Here is a 15,981-nt window from a genome sequence, read left to right on the forward strand (position 1 = left end):
AAGGCACAGTGCCACTTTGAAGCAGGGGGCTACTATCAGGGACGTAATTAGCGGGGTCATTATGAAGGGAGATGAGTAGAAAGATGTTTGTTAACATTACACTTGAACTTCTGCATATCATTGCAGTTGGGAAAGCAGAATCCCGGAAGGGAGTTCCAAAGACCCGCAGTTCTGGGGAAGAAACTATTGGAGTAAAAGGCTTTCTTGCACCTAGGGATCTCTACTGTAAATGGGTGAGACTTAGTAGCTTGTCGGGTTCGTCGGGGGTAGTTACGTCGGGGAGGTACAAGTGTTTGCAATTCGTCAGAGCATTCACCATTGAAGTATTTGTAGAACAGGCAGAGGGATGCAACATCTCGTCGATGGGACAGAGGCTGAAGCCTAGATGACAGTTCAGGACGTATCAGGTTGGCGACTCTCTTTTGAACCCTGTCCAGGAGCGAGAGACAAGAAGCAGATGCACCAGCCCAGATGTGACAACAGTACTCCATACATGGGCGAATGGTTGCCTTATAGAGGTATAGGATACTGTCAGGCGTAAGTAGTTTTCTAGCACGGTAGAGGGAGCCAACCTTCCTTGCAGCAGCCTTGGCAATGCTCTCAATGTATCTATTCCAGTTCATATTCCCTGTAAACGTTAGGCCGAGGAGTTTAAAATAAGTACTTTCAGGTAATGTGTTCTTGGCCATTGCTATTGGTGGTAGAGAAGGTTTCTTGTAGTTATTGAAGGAAACAAGCTTAGTCTTAGCAGCATTGAATGTGACCAACCATTTTTGTCCCCATTCCACTACGGATTGGAGGTCATCCTCTAGTGTTTCTGCCATTTCCTTGGATATGTGTTCATTTGTTTTCCCCTCATATCTGTTATAGAGAGTGGTGTCATCGGCAAATATACCCATCTCCTAAACAATTTTATCAGGGAGGTCGTTTATGAATATCAGGAATAATAGAGGTCCAAGGATAGACCCCTGAGGTACTCCCGCATTTATGTCGTATTGTTTGGATGTACGACCGTCGAGGACAACTTTGATTTTTCTATTACTTAAGAAGGATTTAATTACATTATGAATTATTCCAGTGATTCCATATGATCTAATTTTCCTTAGAAGACCATCGTGTCATACCCTGTCAAAAGTCTTAGATATATCGAGGGCCACCGCTCTACCCTCCCCTGTTTTATCCAATGAACGGTATATACGTTCAGAAACTACAGTTAAGATATCTGCTGTTGAACCTGCTTGCCTGAATCCATATTGTTTGTCAGTCAGGAGTTTAGCAGCCGTTAGATGCTGGACTAGGGTTTGATTAACTAAGGATTCAAATATTTTGGCGAAAAGCGGGAGGAGGCTAATGGGGCGATAATTTAGTGGGTCAGTTCTTTCACCAGAATTCTTAAAGACTGGTACCACAGAGGCGGTTTTCCAGCAGTCGGGAAAACACGATTCGTTAAGGCATTTATTGTAAAGTTTGAACAGAACTGGAGCAACCTCGGCAGAGCATTTTTTAATAGCACATCCGGGATGAGATCTGGTCCACATGCTTTTGAGGTGTCTAGGTTTTTTATAATAGCATGTACCTGAGAAGGGGTGATTTTCAAATCGTCTAGTGAGGCGTCTGTTCGCAGAGGAAAATCAGGGAGTGAGTAGTGTACCGAGTTCAGTGTGGAGTTTGAGGCAAACCGACTGGCAAGCATGTTAGCCTTGTCAGTTGCCGTGCAAGCAACCCCATGATCGTTTGATAGTGGGGGAATAGTTGACTGTCCATTATGTACTACGCTGTTGTAGATTTTCCAAAAATCCCGGGTTCCTAATTTCTGTGCTTCGATGCGTTTTCTGGTGGTTTCAGAGTAATCTGTCTTAGCTGTCTCTATCACTCTCTTACAATTATTTCTAGCTTCTATAAACTTCTGTTTATTTGAGCTGGACTTATGTCGGTTGAATCTGCGGAACGCATGCTGCCTTTTACAAATGGCAGCTGCACAAGAAGAAGTAAACCATTGAGGAGTGTGGGGCTTGCTATAGAATTTCCGTGCGGGAACATGTGCTTCAATAGCAGTTTTGAACCATTCAGTGGTCTCATTTGCACACTGTTCCGCTGGAAGAGTAAAGATATTTTGCCATGGGGCATCTCTGATGAGACTTGAGAGTCAAAAAATGAAAAGAATATTCTTAGTTATTGCCATGATGAAATATTGATTGTTACAGTGTTTAATAACATTCATTCATATTTAATGCATTGGGTGTTTAATTTAGGGAAATATTTATTTTGTATTCACATTTGTTTAATGATCTTTCCTCTAAACTGAACATGGAACATTAATTAATTTATTACTATATAAAATTACTGATGAATATATATTTGTTTTTTGAAGGTGGTTGACATCTGTTTTTCATGTAAGATTATAAGCTTCGATATTCAAAATACAATTAACGTATTTAATCACATTTAGGATGCTTAAGTAATAGAAAAGTAGTTAAGCATAAAATACACACATATTCTACTTTATAATATATTTTGTTACTATGGTAAATTTAAAAATAATCCGGATTTTATGTTTACCTGAACATTGCTTTCACGCAGTATCTATTAGTGCAGTCGTGAGATATGCTTGTATAATAGTAACGTAGACCAGGAACCAACACATTGTATGCTCAATCGCAAAGGAAATATAGAATAAGTGCGGTCAAATAAAAAAAAGTAAGTGATGTAAAAACAGCACTTATTTCCTTATTACTACGGGCCTGGCGTCATCCACGTTATCTTCTTCTCTAACGTGATCTCGAACGTTCTTCCCGTCTATAATATGATTGTCATTTTAAAAGTCTTTATTTTTTCTCTGCCGGAGGCATCATTTTGCGTGCATTAGCGTACGCATATCTACGTTATGCTACATAGTATGCCCATGTACATGATGCAATAACAAGTTAATGGTTTTGATTTAATATTATCTATGTACTTCTAAACTAAGAGTATGATTGCTAGAATTTTTAATTGAAATATATTGTGTCAATACTTGATATTATCATTTGTTCGAGTTACATTAACCGTTTAATATGTTTTAGTCATGTTATTTTTTAAGCTTGATTGGTTTTATTAATTAACTCTAGACACCTCTCCCCGAATGTATCGGAAATGCTTTTCTTCCGCTCAATAGATGTCTCTTATTGCAAGCTTTTTCATGAGGCCTATTTTTTTTAAATAAAAAAAACACATCTCGACAAACGCCAACCCAACACTGTTTACCGTAGTTTTTCTTTTCATCCATCAGCTATCTAGTCGCTAATAACGCGAGCACTGGTTTAAATGTAAGAATAAAACAATGCAAACTAACAAGAGGAAAACAACTACGATACATCAGTTATAAATTAGTTGCGTCTTGAATATGTGTGATAAAGAATACCAAACCATTGTCTGTATTCTGAGCCATATTTGCAAGTTGATTGATCATATTCACTTTTCATAAACTAAAGCTTCACCCAATCTGCTCCAAGCCGAAAACTGCCGTCAACCTCGTAAACTCAAATATGCCGTAAACTAACTCAAACATTGTCAAATTATAGACTTTTGAATCGAAAATCCTATATGCGGTATTTTGTCTTAGTCTAAGCAGAAAATACCCGCATTTCCGGCCCCTGCAAGATACCGGCCTACAATACTAACTATTTGCATATATCATTTCTTTCAACAAAAATTTCTTTATTTTGAGTTACTTCTTTCCACTCACCGCACTCACACACACATATATACGTATAAATATATATATATACACACACCCACACACACCCATATATATATACATATATATATCAAAGCACTTAACAACAAATAAACAAAATAAAAATCAAATAGATAAACCGAATCATAGCCCCCCCCGCCTCCCAGCCTAAGCCAACACCCAACAGGTCAAGACATACTTACTAAGAAATCATCTCACTAAGGAGACGCCAACGACCTAAACCTTAGAACCCGAAATTTTAAAGTAATCCCCTCTTCTTACCCGTACATATCTCCCTCCCCCATATATCCTTATGTCCTTAGCCACACCAGAGATGAACTTCCCAGATCCCCCACAACTACCTAATGTTCTTGAACTCCAAAATTAAAGCATTACCGACCGACCAAACACCCCGCCTCCCACCTTCTCCCTTTTCTCTTTCCGCTTTTCTCGCACCCCTCCCCTGACATCATTCATTCCTTCATTCTACCATAAACGAACTCTTTTGTAAAGTCCGAGGAGGCTACATAACGGCCAAAAAATGGTCGCGTAGCTGAAACAAAAATGTAACTGAACAGAAAAAAACAGTAATAGAAAATAAAACGCATATATATATATATATATATATATATACACGCACGCACATACACACACAGACATATATATATTGTGTATATTTAGGCAGCATTTTCTCATTTAGACAAATATTATTGACTAGCACAATGAATTAAAGAATATAAAACAAGTGTTAGTAAATAATCAATTCCCTAACTCTCTTGTAGATAAAGAAATAAAATTAGCCATTAGTAATTTGAATCAAATTAGTAATATTCAAGAAAATTATCAACTTATTAATATATGTTACCGTAACCAGATATACAAGAACTCAAAAATCGATGAGAGTATTCTTAAAAAATATAATCCGTAGATATGTGGCTCCCAATAATAATAAAAAAAAATAAAATTTATTATATATTATAAAAAAATACAAGCAAGCCTTGTAATGAAAAAAACATTTCGCGCACAAATGACCTGTTGGAAAGGACTAATGTAGTTTACAAATTTAGTAGCCCACTAGGAGAGTGTATCTCCAATATTAGTAGCTACGTTGGTTCAACAACTAACACATTGTCGCGATAATTGACTCTCAACCTCTCTGACTCTAGCTCCATATCACAACATTTGAAGGGACACGACTGCCACCATTCGGAATTTCGAAGAATTATCGTAGAAAAAACAAGAGTATTGCAGAGTGAGAGAAATGTAAATAGGCTAAGAATACTTGAAGCATTGTACATTAAAACAAAGAAGCCTCAAATAAATAATATTAATTATGAGTGCAGCCGGAACGTTTTGAAATGTTTGGGATAATTTTTTTTATAATGTATATATGTGTTTGTATATATAAATGTGTTTAATATATGTAAAAAGAAAAAATACGCCCACTAACTTGTAAAAAGCTACCACGTGACTAAGAAAAATTTACATATATGTAAATTAAAAAACAATTTCTAAATTTATTTCTACAATATGCCTGAGGATGATAAGAATACTTCTGTCGAAAGCGCTCGCGATTATGGATCAAACATATACAATTTCGAGAAGAACAAAAAGGACTATTCGGAGATTGGAGAAGATAAAAAGGAAAATTGTAAAACAGAACAATTCCGTGCTATTCAATAATATTTGTCTAAATATATATATATATATATATATATATATATATATATATATATATATATATATATATATATATAGAGATTCGTGTTTTTTTTTTAAATTTAATCTTTACTCGGAATAGAATGATAACGTTATTACACTGGGTGTTCTTTTAATTCTTTTGTGTAAGTCGTTTAAATATAGCAGCTTATGTTCCGTTGAAATAAGTTAAATCTATATTATCTAATATATAAAATGCAAAATGGGTTCACGTGTTTAAGGATGTTCACGACAGGCTTTTTGAATCGCGCTTCTCACATTGGTTAGATTCCGCGAGAAGTGTTCCCATGCTTCCTAGATCGTAATATCTCGCATTAGCAAACGGACATTGTCTCTATTTTTTTATCGTGTTAAACAAAACTCCGACCGTGCTGTTGTCTCCGGTGTTTGCTTATCTTTTTCGTATAAATAAAACGAAACTTATTTTTTATTTTATTTTATTATTATTCATTTATTTATTAATTTTTTGGCTCAACACATACCTCTAAATACCCGGCCAACGCCGGGCACCCAGGTTTATTGTTAATAAATATAAAAGCAAGAGAAAGAGTGAAAAACGATGTTTAAAATGTAATGTACTGGATACATACCAAAAAGAGTTCTCATACAAATACAGATAAAAAATGCTTTCTACATGCGTGTCTTACAACTGGCCGCGGGCGTTGGTTTATTACAGCAGATATGATACTCGTCTTAGTTAAAGGGATACAGTATTTGTTTAATGTTTGGTTTGACACTATATTTATGATAACTAATAGTTGAATGACTGTATTTTGTCTGAAGGGTGAACCTGTTCAAATATTGACGTTTCGAAAAGAAATGATTTCAATAACAAGAATTTAACAGAAATTATATAGCCAGCGCTAAGTAAGTGACCTAATCAATGGATACGCATTAAATAGAGAAATTTTTACAGAGAATTAAATTAAGCATAGGGATTTTTCCTAATGTGGGAATAGTGTATTAGGCTGTGCTCAATCATAAATAAAAATTATAGAGGCCAAACTGGCATAACTTTGACAAAGATACTCGTAATGAAAACTATTAAGCAATAAAGCCCACATTCCCATCAGCCGAGATCTAGTTTTTCTTTTATTTTATATAAACCTGGAATTTATAACTCATTACAACTCAAACATTTGAGCCTCAATTGCTCGAAGGGACCCTCTGACCTAAAGCCTTGCATCCGACTCGCAACACTCAGAGAAAATAATCTTAACTAAATATTATAAATAGCAAACATGTAATATAAAACTATTTGTTACATAAAAATGTTGCGACGTTCTCTATAATAAACTGGCAGATGTTAATGTTATAATGGTTTTATTATTTTGCATACGTTCTTCCTCTCCCTGGGGGCTGACTCTGTCTCTGTTCGATTACTTGAAGAATTTTGTTATCAATAGCATCGCTTGGAACAGAAAATGGAACAAGATGTAGAAAAGATAGAACGCACACGAATAATTAACTCATGACGCCAGCATTTCATAGAATGTATATTTCGTGCGGATCTAATTATTCCTTCTAAGCAAGTCATGAGATTTTAGTTAATAAAAGTACTATTTTCATAACGATTTCAGGAGTTAACAACAATGAAAGTGCAGAAAGTCTTCTAAATTCTAATTTCATTTCGGGAGTGAAATTGCCATTTTTTAATAAACAATTGTCTAGTAGATTACCTTCTTCTACGATATAAATATTAGGGGTCTGTTTAAACGTAAGTATGTATGTATACCTAAAACTTTTGAAGATCGATCCTTCGGACAACAAATATTGAAAACTTGGCCAAAAAAGATTCCTTCACCCTCAACTGGACACTTTTCTACAGAGGGGGTCGGGTCGCATTTTCCCTCGATATTTTCCAAAGTCTTTCCCTCTTTTCGATTATTCAGCCTTAATTTAAATCCACGTCATTTCCTGGGCGCAACAGAAAAACGTCACGTTTTATTTGACATTTTTTTCATCCTTCGCGGTACGAGTTTGAGCTTGCCTGCCTACTAACATTTTTCTTTCTTTTTTTGTTGTTGCTCAACACACATCTCCAAACACCCGGGAATGCCGGGCACCCAGGCTAGTCTTTAATATAAATCTTACCTGTCTTTTTAAATGTATGTATGTTTATTTGTATGTCTGTCTAAAACTTTCGACGGAAGTGACGGATTTTCACGAGATTGGTATCCTTTGGAGGCTCAACCCTTTGGACGACAAATATGAAAAAAATAGCTCAAAACACTTATTCCTTTCCCCTCAGCTGGGAACTTTTCTACGGGGAGGCGTCGACAACAGCAAAGACATCACGTTTTTTCACATTCTTTTTCTCCTCCGCGGCACGGGTTCGAGCCTGCCTGTCTATTACTTTTTTTGGTCACACACACACACCTCCAAACACACGGACAAAATTGGGGACCCATGCTAGTAAATAATAAATGCCATATATCAATAATAATTACTATTATAAATGTTTAATGACTCGAATAATATTGTAAACGCCAGACAATTATCTCTCTACGTAATCTGGTCAGACCTTCAACAAAGATCTTGCATTTCACGAAAACAAATCTCTATACATTATCTCTATATTAATAAAATTATGTGAAGGTCTCTAGTGTGCATGTGCACGTTTATTTGTTCGAATTAACTTTCAATTTTTTTTATTTTATTATTTAGTACTAATTGATTGGATAATAAAATAAAATCTGCTGTAACAGAAACTAAACGTTTTATTTAAAATATTAAAACATATTAAATTAATTAAATTCATTAAGGGGCAATTAGCTTCATTCATTAACAAGCAGAACATTCTTATGTTTCACAACAAATTTAAAAAAACAATTGATTTAAAATGTGACTACTTGAATTTTCCAAACAAGTTGAAAGCTTTTAACATGCGTGAAAATTATCTGTTAATTCTAAATTTTAGGATTAAAAGTTTTGCAAACTATTTACATACAATAATTTCATTCAAAATAAACAACATTATTTATATTTTTGTTACAATTTGGTTCATTTAATTATTTACTCACCAAACAATAGTGGAAAATATATATTTTACTTCCTGAATCCAATTTTTAAAAAAATATTTATAGTTTGGTAAAAAATGACAAAGTTTGTAAAATAAACCTGAAAAATGACTCCAAAGTAATTTCCGGTAAATAGTTAGTAACAGAGATTACTAAGTTAATCAAAATAAGTTAAATCTGGGATTAGAGTTTAAATCTATTCCAAACATATTGATTTATAGTATGCGCAAAATGACTGCATTATTATTGTTGTTGCAGACACATGAAATCGATAGTCAGTAAGATAATGAAATATCGAAAATTTACTTTCGTTATTTTACGTAAACCGATGATGTTGCAGTTTCACAATGATTTCTTTAAGAGGCCAATCTAGTCAATTATAAAATAATCGACTGCAGAACGCATTAAATCAATGAGAACAAGTAGTGATGCCATATCATTAACACTGACCTAATTTTATTTTCACATTATGACGTCTTACTGTTTGTATCATGAGAGAAAGGGAGTCGGGGTTGTGTGAATTACGGTCAATGCCAGGTAAAAGACAATGACCAGCTTCTTATTTCAGTTGATATCATCGGATGTAGACACATATTGAAAGTGTGTCTAGTATTTCTTACCTGCTACTGGAAAAGATGTACATGTCAAAGTCAATTGATAAAGTGAGACAATAGTTTGCTGCAAAACGTTTCTAGATCTAAATTAGGGCAATTAAAATATAATACGTCTAATGGAAAGGTCTAATGCAGAGATTCTCAGTGATAGCGTGCACCAAGGATTCATTAAAGACCCAAACCTTATTTAAATATAATTTGGTCTACTTTATTATAATCTATGCAGACTACACAGATGATTATGAGAGTATTTTAAATATAATATCTAATCAAGATTTCACTAAATCTCTCTCTTCCGACGAGAACATGTTGTGCAATAGGGAGAAAAGTTGCTTATTAATCTTTATAATCGTATAAGCAAATATCTCTACTTTTATCAGTAACCATCCGTTCATCATATTACATTTGTTGAAATGATTAGCATGAATCTTTTTTTCGTTTATGAGTTCCTATGACTTACTTACATTCCATATATAATATCACTCGCAGAATCTATTTCCTACATTGTACAGAAATTCACTTCACAATATAGTTTAGAATGTTTTCTTTATTTATATGCAGTACATTTCAAATAAGTTTTATTTTCTGCACTCTGTCGTAATTTTCATTGTAGGTATCTCACAGAGTTTTAATTTCTCGTTTCTATTTTTCATTATACACAGCGATAACTTGTCTAAATAATATAACTGCAAGGGCCTTGAAATTTCTTTATCTGCGTACTAAAAAACAATCAATCGTTTAATCAGAATATCTGATTATTTTGAAAGCATATCAGTTGTTTAGACATTAGAAGTTTTTGCTATGGGAAATTTTTTAGCATTCTGGCTTCTGAAGCAAAAGTAATTTATCAATTTGGAAGTATAGGAGTTTTAGACCGCATACATTAAATCAGCTTTGTATCTTCCAAGAAGACGCCAATAAGAACACTCTAATCTTAAAGCAATAATTCGTTCCACAGAGAGGAAATATTTTAGCTAATGCACGACAAATGGACGCACATTAAACAGACTAAGGACGTCTCCTTTTAGAGATATGTCTTACAGAGATTCATATACACGTGCTTTGATACTCGTAAAAATTGAACCTTTCAGTTCCATGTTGAGCAAGAGAAATTGAATTTAATATTGGCTTTGACAGAACGACATAACAGAAACCCTATTAATTCCCCCCTTTTCCTTACAGAAATAGAATAGAATACGACACAAGTAATTTGTGTTCTGTGAAAACTCCAGCTTTTTAAAATGGAACACATTGAATTGATTCCAGAATAATAAAAAAAACATGTTTAGATGGTTTTTTTCGTCTAACTCAGACAAAACAGATTTGAATGACATATTTACAAAATATAAGAATGCATTTTACTAAATAAGAAACAAGGTCATCCGCTATTATATTGACAGATAAAGTTCCCATATCATCATATTTAAAGTAGGGGAAATCCTTCATATATTATCGCCAATCGTTGACATTTAAATGTGCAAAGATATCTCAGATCATTTATTGGAATTACATGGGTAGTTTGAAGAGCGCTAAATGTATTGAATCATATGGAATAGAATGCCTTTTATTGTGCTCATTTGCGTGACCAAACTAAAAACCGACGGACAAAGTACGCCATCGATATTTGAGGATACATTAAAAAGATTTATTGAAGAATGAACTGAGTGACAAGCCTATCTATCCTTATTCGTTTCTATTTTTAATACTATCGAATAAATGCTAAGATAAACCACGGAATTCTTACAGAGGATATCGGTACTTTTTGGAAGGAATGATGGGACTATTTGTCTTTTTCTTGAATTGAATCACTTCAATATTTGTAAAGTAATCCTGCTCCGTGCGAATCTCTCTTTCCTCCTTCATTTTGATTTAGTTTGCGAAATCAATTTACTAGAATAACCTCAGCAAGTCATTTATTTGCACACAACTTGCAATTCAACGTAAAGTAATATAAAATATAAACGATATTTATAAAATGCTTCGTTGTGCTGAAAGCATTTCATGATGAAGACACTCTGTCTAACTAAAGTGTGACCAACAGACCAAAAAATCGTATACAAACTTAAAGGCGACATACTGATTAACAATTTTTCCTTACTATAAACCCTTCTTTGCTAATGTATCATTACTTCTCAAGGCCAAAACCTACTTGAGGATAGAAGAGATGTTGCGAGTTTGTCTCTGATGTATCGTTATTTTCATGGAAAGTGTTCGACTGAGCTTCAATCTATGGCCCCCCTCGCAAAACTTTCACAAGAAACACTCGTCTAGCTGTAAACACTATCAATAATTCCCCCCACTCTTTATCTGTGCCTAAACCTAAACGTAGATTCCATGAACAAAGCTTTTTTATTAGAACTGCACGCCTGTGGAATTGTCTTCCGTTTTCCTGCTTTCCGGCTGACTACAATATGGTTGTCTTCAAGTCTAACGTAAATAAGTTCTTGATGAGCCGTTCCATATAAGTTATCAAATTTAACAAATTTTCATTACTAATGATTATTATATTGTCCAATTTCTACTGTACACTCTTTAACCCTTATCCTTGAGTGGCCTCATGGCCTTGATAATGTGTTGATACCTATGAAAAAAAAGTCCAATGTGAACAAGTTCTAATTGAATTGTCCCCCTAAGTAATCCAAGTTACAAAATTCCCACTGTTTACTATGCTAAAATCATAATGACTAATGTATACCTATTAACCCTTATCCTCGAGTGGCCTCTGGGTCTTGATAAGTGGTGACACCCATGTAAAAAAAAAAGTTAACGAGATGCAATAATTAACAGATGAGAGATAAGGAACCTTAAAAGAGAAATGTGCAAGATTGATCAGATTGACCATATTTAAATACTTGTTAGAGCGGTTCATAACAATAACATGACTAATATAATACAGTTGAAGCAAACCATGTTGTAATCTAAAGGGAATAAGTCCAGTTATAATGCGTTTCATAGAAGAACGGCCGTTGACCCTAATTTCACAAGACACACGGAGTAAGAAAGACTTTTTTCCGGTTGGTAGAAAGCGAATTCTGTTATAAATTTTTACATTATTGGACGAGAGATTGAAGAATAGTTGAGTATCTTTCATATAAATAATAAATTACAGAAAGCGTAGCAACGTTTTTTGAATGAAAATCGGTTGATGGAGAACTGACGAGACTATTTCCATTAATTTTGTCAAGGTACGGAAACGTGAACTGAACAGCGCTTCCTCGGGTATGACAGTTTAGACAGTTGTTTAGTTTCTATATTGGCATTTTGCGATAGAAGCTATCATTTATATATATATATATATATATATATATATATATATATATATATATATATATAGTAATTTATAAAATATATATGGCGATTAAGCTACACTGAATATTCGGCGTTTCATCCACTCTACGTATTGAGCACTTTTGAAGACTTACTTAAAGTTTACGCATAAATCTATACTTTCGTATATTAATTTTATGTGAGTAAATGAAGTAGTTATATATATATATATATATATATATATATATATATATGATTTGATGAAGTCAACGTCTTGTCAGACCAGTGCCACTCCCTCGTATATTAAAAGTCAATAGGTCGAAAATGACTTCCATCGCCACAGGACCATTTTTTATAGACAAATGCCTGAAGGAGTATCTATACACAGATGATGTTACAGAGTCTTAGCTTTGTAGGAAAGCTAAGTCTCTCTCTCGGTTCAAATTGTTGAGATCCAGCAACAAGCAAGAGCAAGATAGCCAACAACAAGTTAAAATGCAGACCATCTTAATGCGGGTATTGGTCTCCCGCTTTATGGTTTTTTAAATCAGAGATTTGCTTCTCCCAGAAAGGTTGCCTTCACCACGGCTTACGGGAGCCCTTTCCACTCCAGCACACACATACGTACACACAAACACACACGGTGCTAGTTGACCGTTGAGCCCGAAAAAGGATTTTTCCACCCTTTGAAAGGTCTTGTTTCTAATCCTTCAGGGAGACTAGCCACCCTTCTCACCAAACAAGTATGGTGGGGGAACAAGTTTAGTACCCCGATGACCCGACCATGAGGCAGGTAGTACTGGCTTACATGGTACCAGTAGCATATGACATGACCTGACTATAATATATATATATACATCTGGGTATGTGTGTCTGCATGTTATTATATATATATAAATATAAATATATATATATATATATATATATATATATATATATATATACAGACTCACACACAGGCGCATATACATATACATATGCATATGTGCATTCGTATGTATAATGTTTTGGTATTAAAGCGAGTGACGATGCGTCTTAAGGCCGAGATAAATATTTGGTAGATAGGAAACTATAGAGTAAACACGGCGGAAATGTTGATGAATTAAATAATATTGTGCGTAATATTTACTTATTTATTAGTGAGAATAAAAGGTAGGGCAATGTCCATCATATATATATATATATATATATATGTGTATATATATGTATATATATATATATATATATATATATATTCGAGATATAAACGTCGCCTCAATTAGTTCGAAATATATTTTTCTAGTCAATACTATTAGTAAGGTAAATACGAGGAGCCTCCAATAAGTTTCCAGACTTTTTTCGTACGGATACTATTTTTGATAGTATGTGCATGAAAGACTTCTGGAAAACACTATAGAAACTCTCCTGTGTGAGCGTGTCAATGACCATCGTCACAGCATCTTTCATCCGTTCAGTTGTCTAATAACAGTAGTCTCTAAGGTTTTCCTTAAACTTAAGGAGGAACAAATTCGCATGAAGCCAGGTTCGGAATATAGGGAGGGTTGGAAACTGATCTAGGTCACAGTCTGTGACAAAGATCGAGTTATGGATTGATGCATTGCTTTGGTGGAAATGCCACTGAACCGATCTGTAGAGTACTAGCCTAACCCGACGAATATCTTCCGTAACTCTCTTAAAATCGTAGTACAATATTCCTTATCGACAATATGTCCAGATGGAAACCTGGGCTTGTAGATCATGCCCATGCCGTTTATAACGTGATAACCAAAAGTTCCTGTGTGTATTTTTCTCTGTCTGGCTTTGTTGTGCCTTGGAAAGCTAGCATACTTTCACTGTTTATTCGTCTCTGGGTCATAGCAGTATATCTAACTTGCATCACTGGTCACCAAAGCGTCAAGCACTGCGGGATTTGAATTGATCAGCTCGACCATTTCCTTGTTGTCACGACACCGTCTTTCTTTCTAATCTTCTTCCAGCAGCATTGAGACAAACTTCGCCCAAATCGTCTGCATCTTCAGTTTGTCGCGAATAATTATGTGTGCAGTTCCCACACTAGTATCAAACTGCACACTTATTGTCTCTATAGATACACGGCTGTCCTTATGCATGGAATTATTATTTGACCTATCAACTGGTGTTTGGACTTCCTTATTTTTCCCATATCTCTCATAATCCCTCCCAGATTCCTTGCCTTTCTTGATTACTTTATATTTCTTAAAAACTGATTCTCGATTCATGTAAGATGGCCCAAAATTAGTACGAAGAATTTCATACGTTTCTGTGGCATTTTTGCAAAGTTAAAAACAGAATTTTATTGCATGTCGTTCTACTAAAGTGTCCTAGCACCCGATTATATTTTGAACGTTCACCAGCTGTAACAATCAGGCTTTAGTAGGGTGTATTCCAATTCTTATTGTAGCTATTCATTTGAACCTGAAATCATAACAATTGGTCAGTCATCTCATAAGATAGATAGCAATAACATACTGGGTTTTCAAGAGTCTACAACAAGTTTAAATGTCTGTAGAAAAAGTCTGGAAATTTATTAAAAGCACATCGTAGTACTTCGAAACGTATTACATTCATTATATTATCGTGTACTAATATATACCTTGTAGTCTCGTAACTAACGTAGAGCGTCTTCGATATGCAAGCGTTCTACACACTACAGGTACATCATTTGCAAATATTGGCACTCTTATAAACAATGCTCAAAAAGAACGTTATAAAGAATTAAATTGTGCTCGTTTGAGGCTTCTTAAAATTTAAGCAATTGATGCGCTTCTATTTCCAACTTGGACAATAAATATCGCTTATCAGGAAGTTTTATCTGAAATTCTTGTCAAGATGCTTCATCTTGACAAGAATTTCAATTGTTTGATTGATAAAAGTGAAGCATATTTTCGATTTGGTAAATAAGATTGATTACAAATTGTCAACGATTTAAAAGATATGAGAAAAAGGAAAAAGAAGAAACTAGTTCTATGAATACCGTTAAGAGTTGTTCATATATTTCTATTGAGATTTGCTTATAATTGCTTGTTTTTCAGATAATGTTCCAATTCTCCCTCCATCAAGTACAGTTCAACCAACACCGCCCATCCCGCCTCGAGTGCGAGGTAAGTTAACATATTCATCATTATTTTTATACAAGTTTAATGAGATGTAATTTGATAACTGTCGTTTTCAGCTGACAGTTGAAATGTACATCAACAAGTGGCAAAAAATTAATTTCATTAATTTTTAAAGATCTCACTTGCGAAGAAATAAAATGTAAATTAGAAACCTTAAGTCGTAGTAGTTTCTTCCCCAGAACCGCTAGACTTTGAAATTCCATTCCATCTCCCTGCTTCTCCAACTGTACTGACGTGCAGAAGTTCAAGTGTAACGTGAACAGACATCTTGCTTCCCAAATCCCCACATAGTACGCCAGTAGATGTTACCCCTGATAGTAGCCCCCTACACCAAAGTTGGGGTGAAAATGTAATATTTTTTTTAAAGAAATAAAAGTTTTAAAAAAATAAACAAATTGAAAAAATGAAAAATCCAGTGCAGACGTCACAACTCGAAATATATGTTTATATCATACTACTTAATACCCGTAGGACTTATTAACATGCTTGTATTTCTTGCTTAAATTGACACC

General features: G+C 34.5%; 1 protein-coding gene across 1 annotated transcript in view; it reads left to right on the forward strand.

Annotated features, from left to right (window-relative positions):
* LOC145276640 (uncharacterized) overlaps positions 1 to 15,981 on the forward strand; it is a 748,502-nt gene that overhangs the window by 661,283 nt on the left and 71,238 nt on the right. Inside the window, exon 15 of the mRNA XM_080127831.1 lies at positions 15,386 to 15,454. Coding sequence (XP_079983957.1) covers positions 15,386 to 15,454 — 69 coding nt within the window. The remainder of the gene's footprint in view (positions 1 to 15,385; positions 15,455 to 15,981) is intronic.

The sequence above is a fragment of the Euprymna scolopes genome, chromosome 5, assembly GCF_053919585.1.
Source record: "Euprymna scolopes isolate OS-2025 chromosome 5, ASM5391958v1, whole genome shotgun sequence".
In the NCBI taxonomy this organism is placed as follows: Eukaryota; Metazoa; Mollusca; class Cephalopoda; order Sepiida; family Sepiolidae; genus Euprymna; species Euprymna scolopes.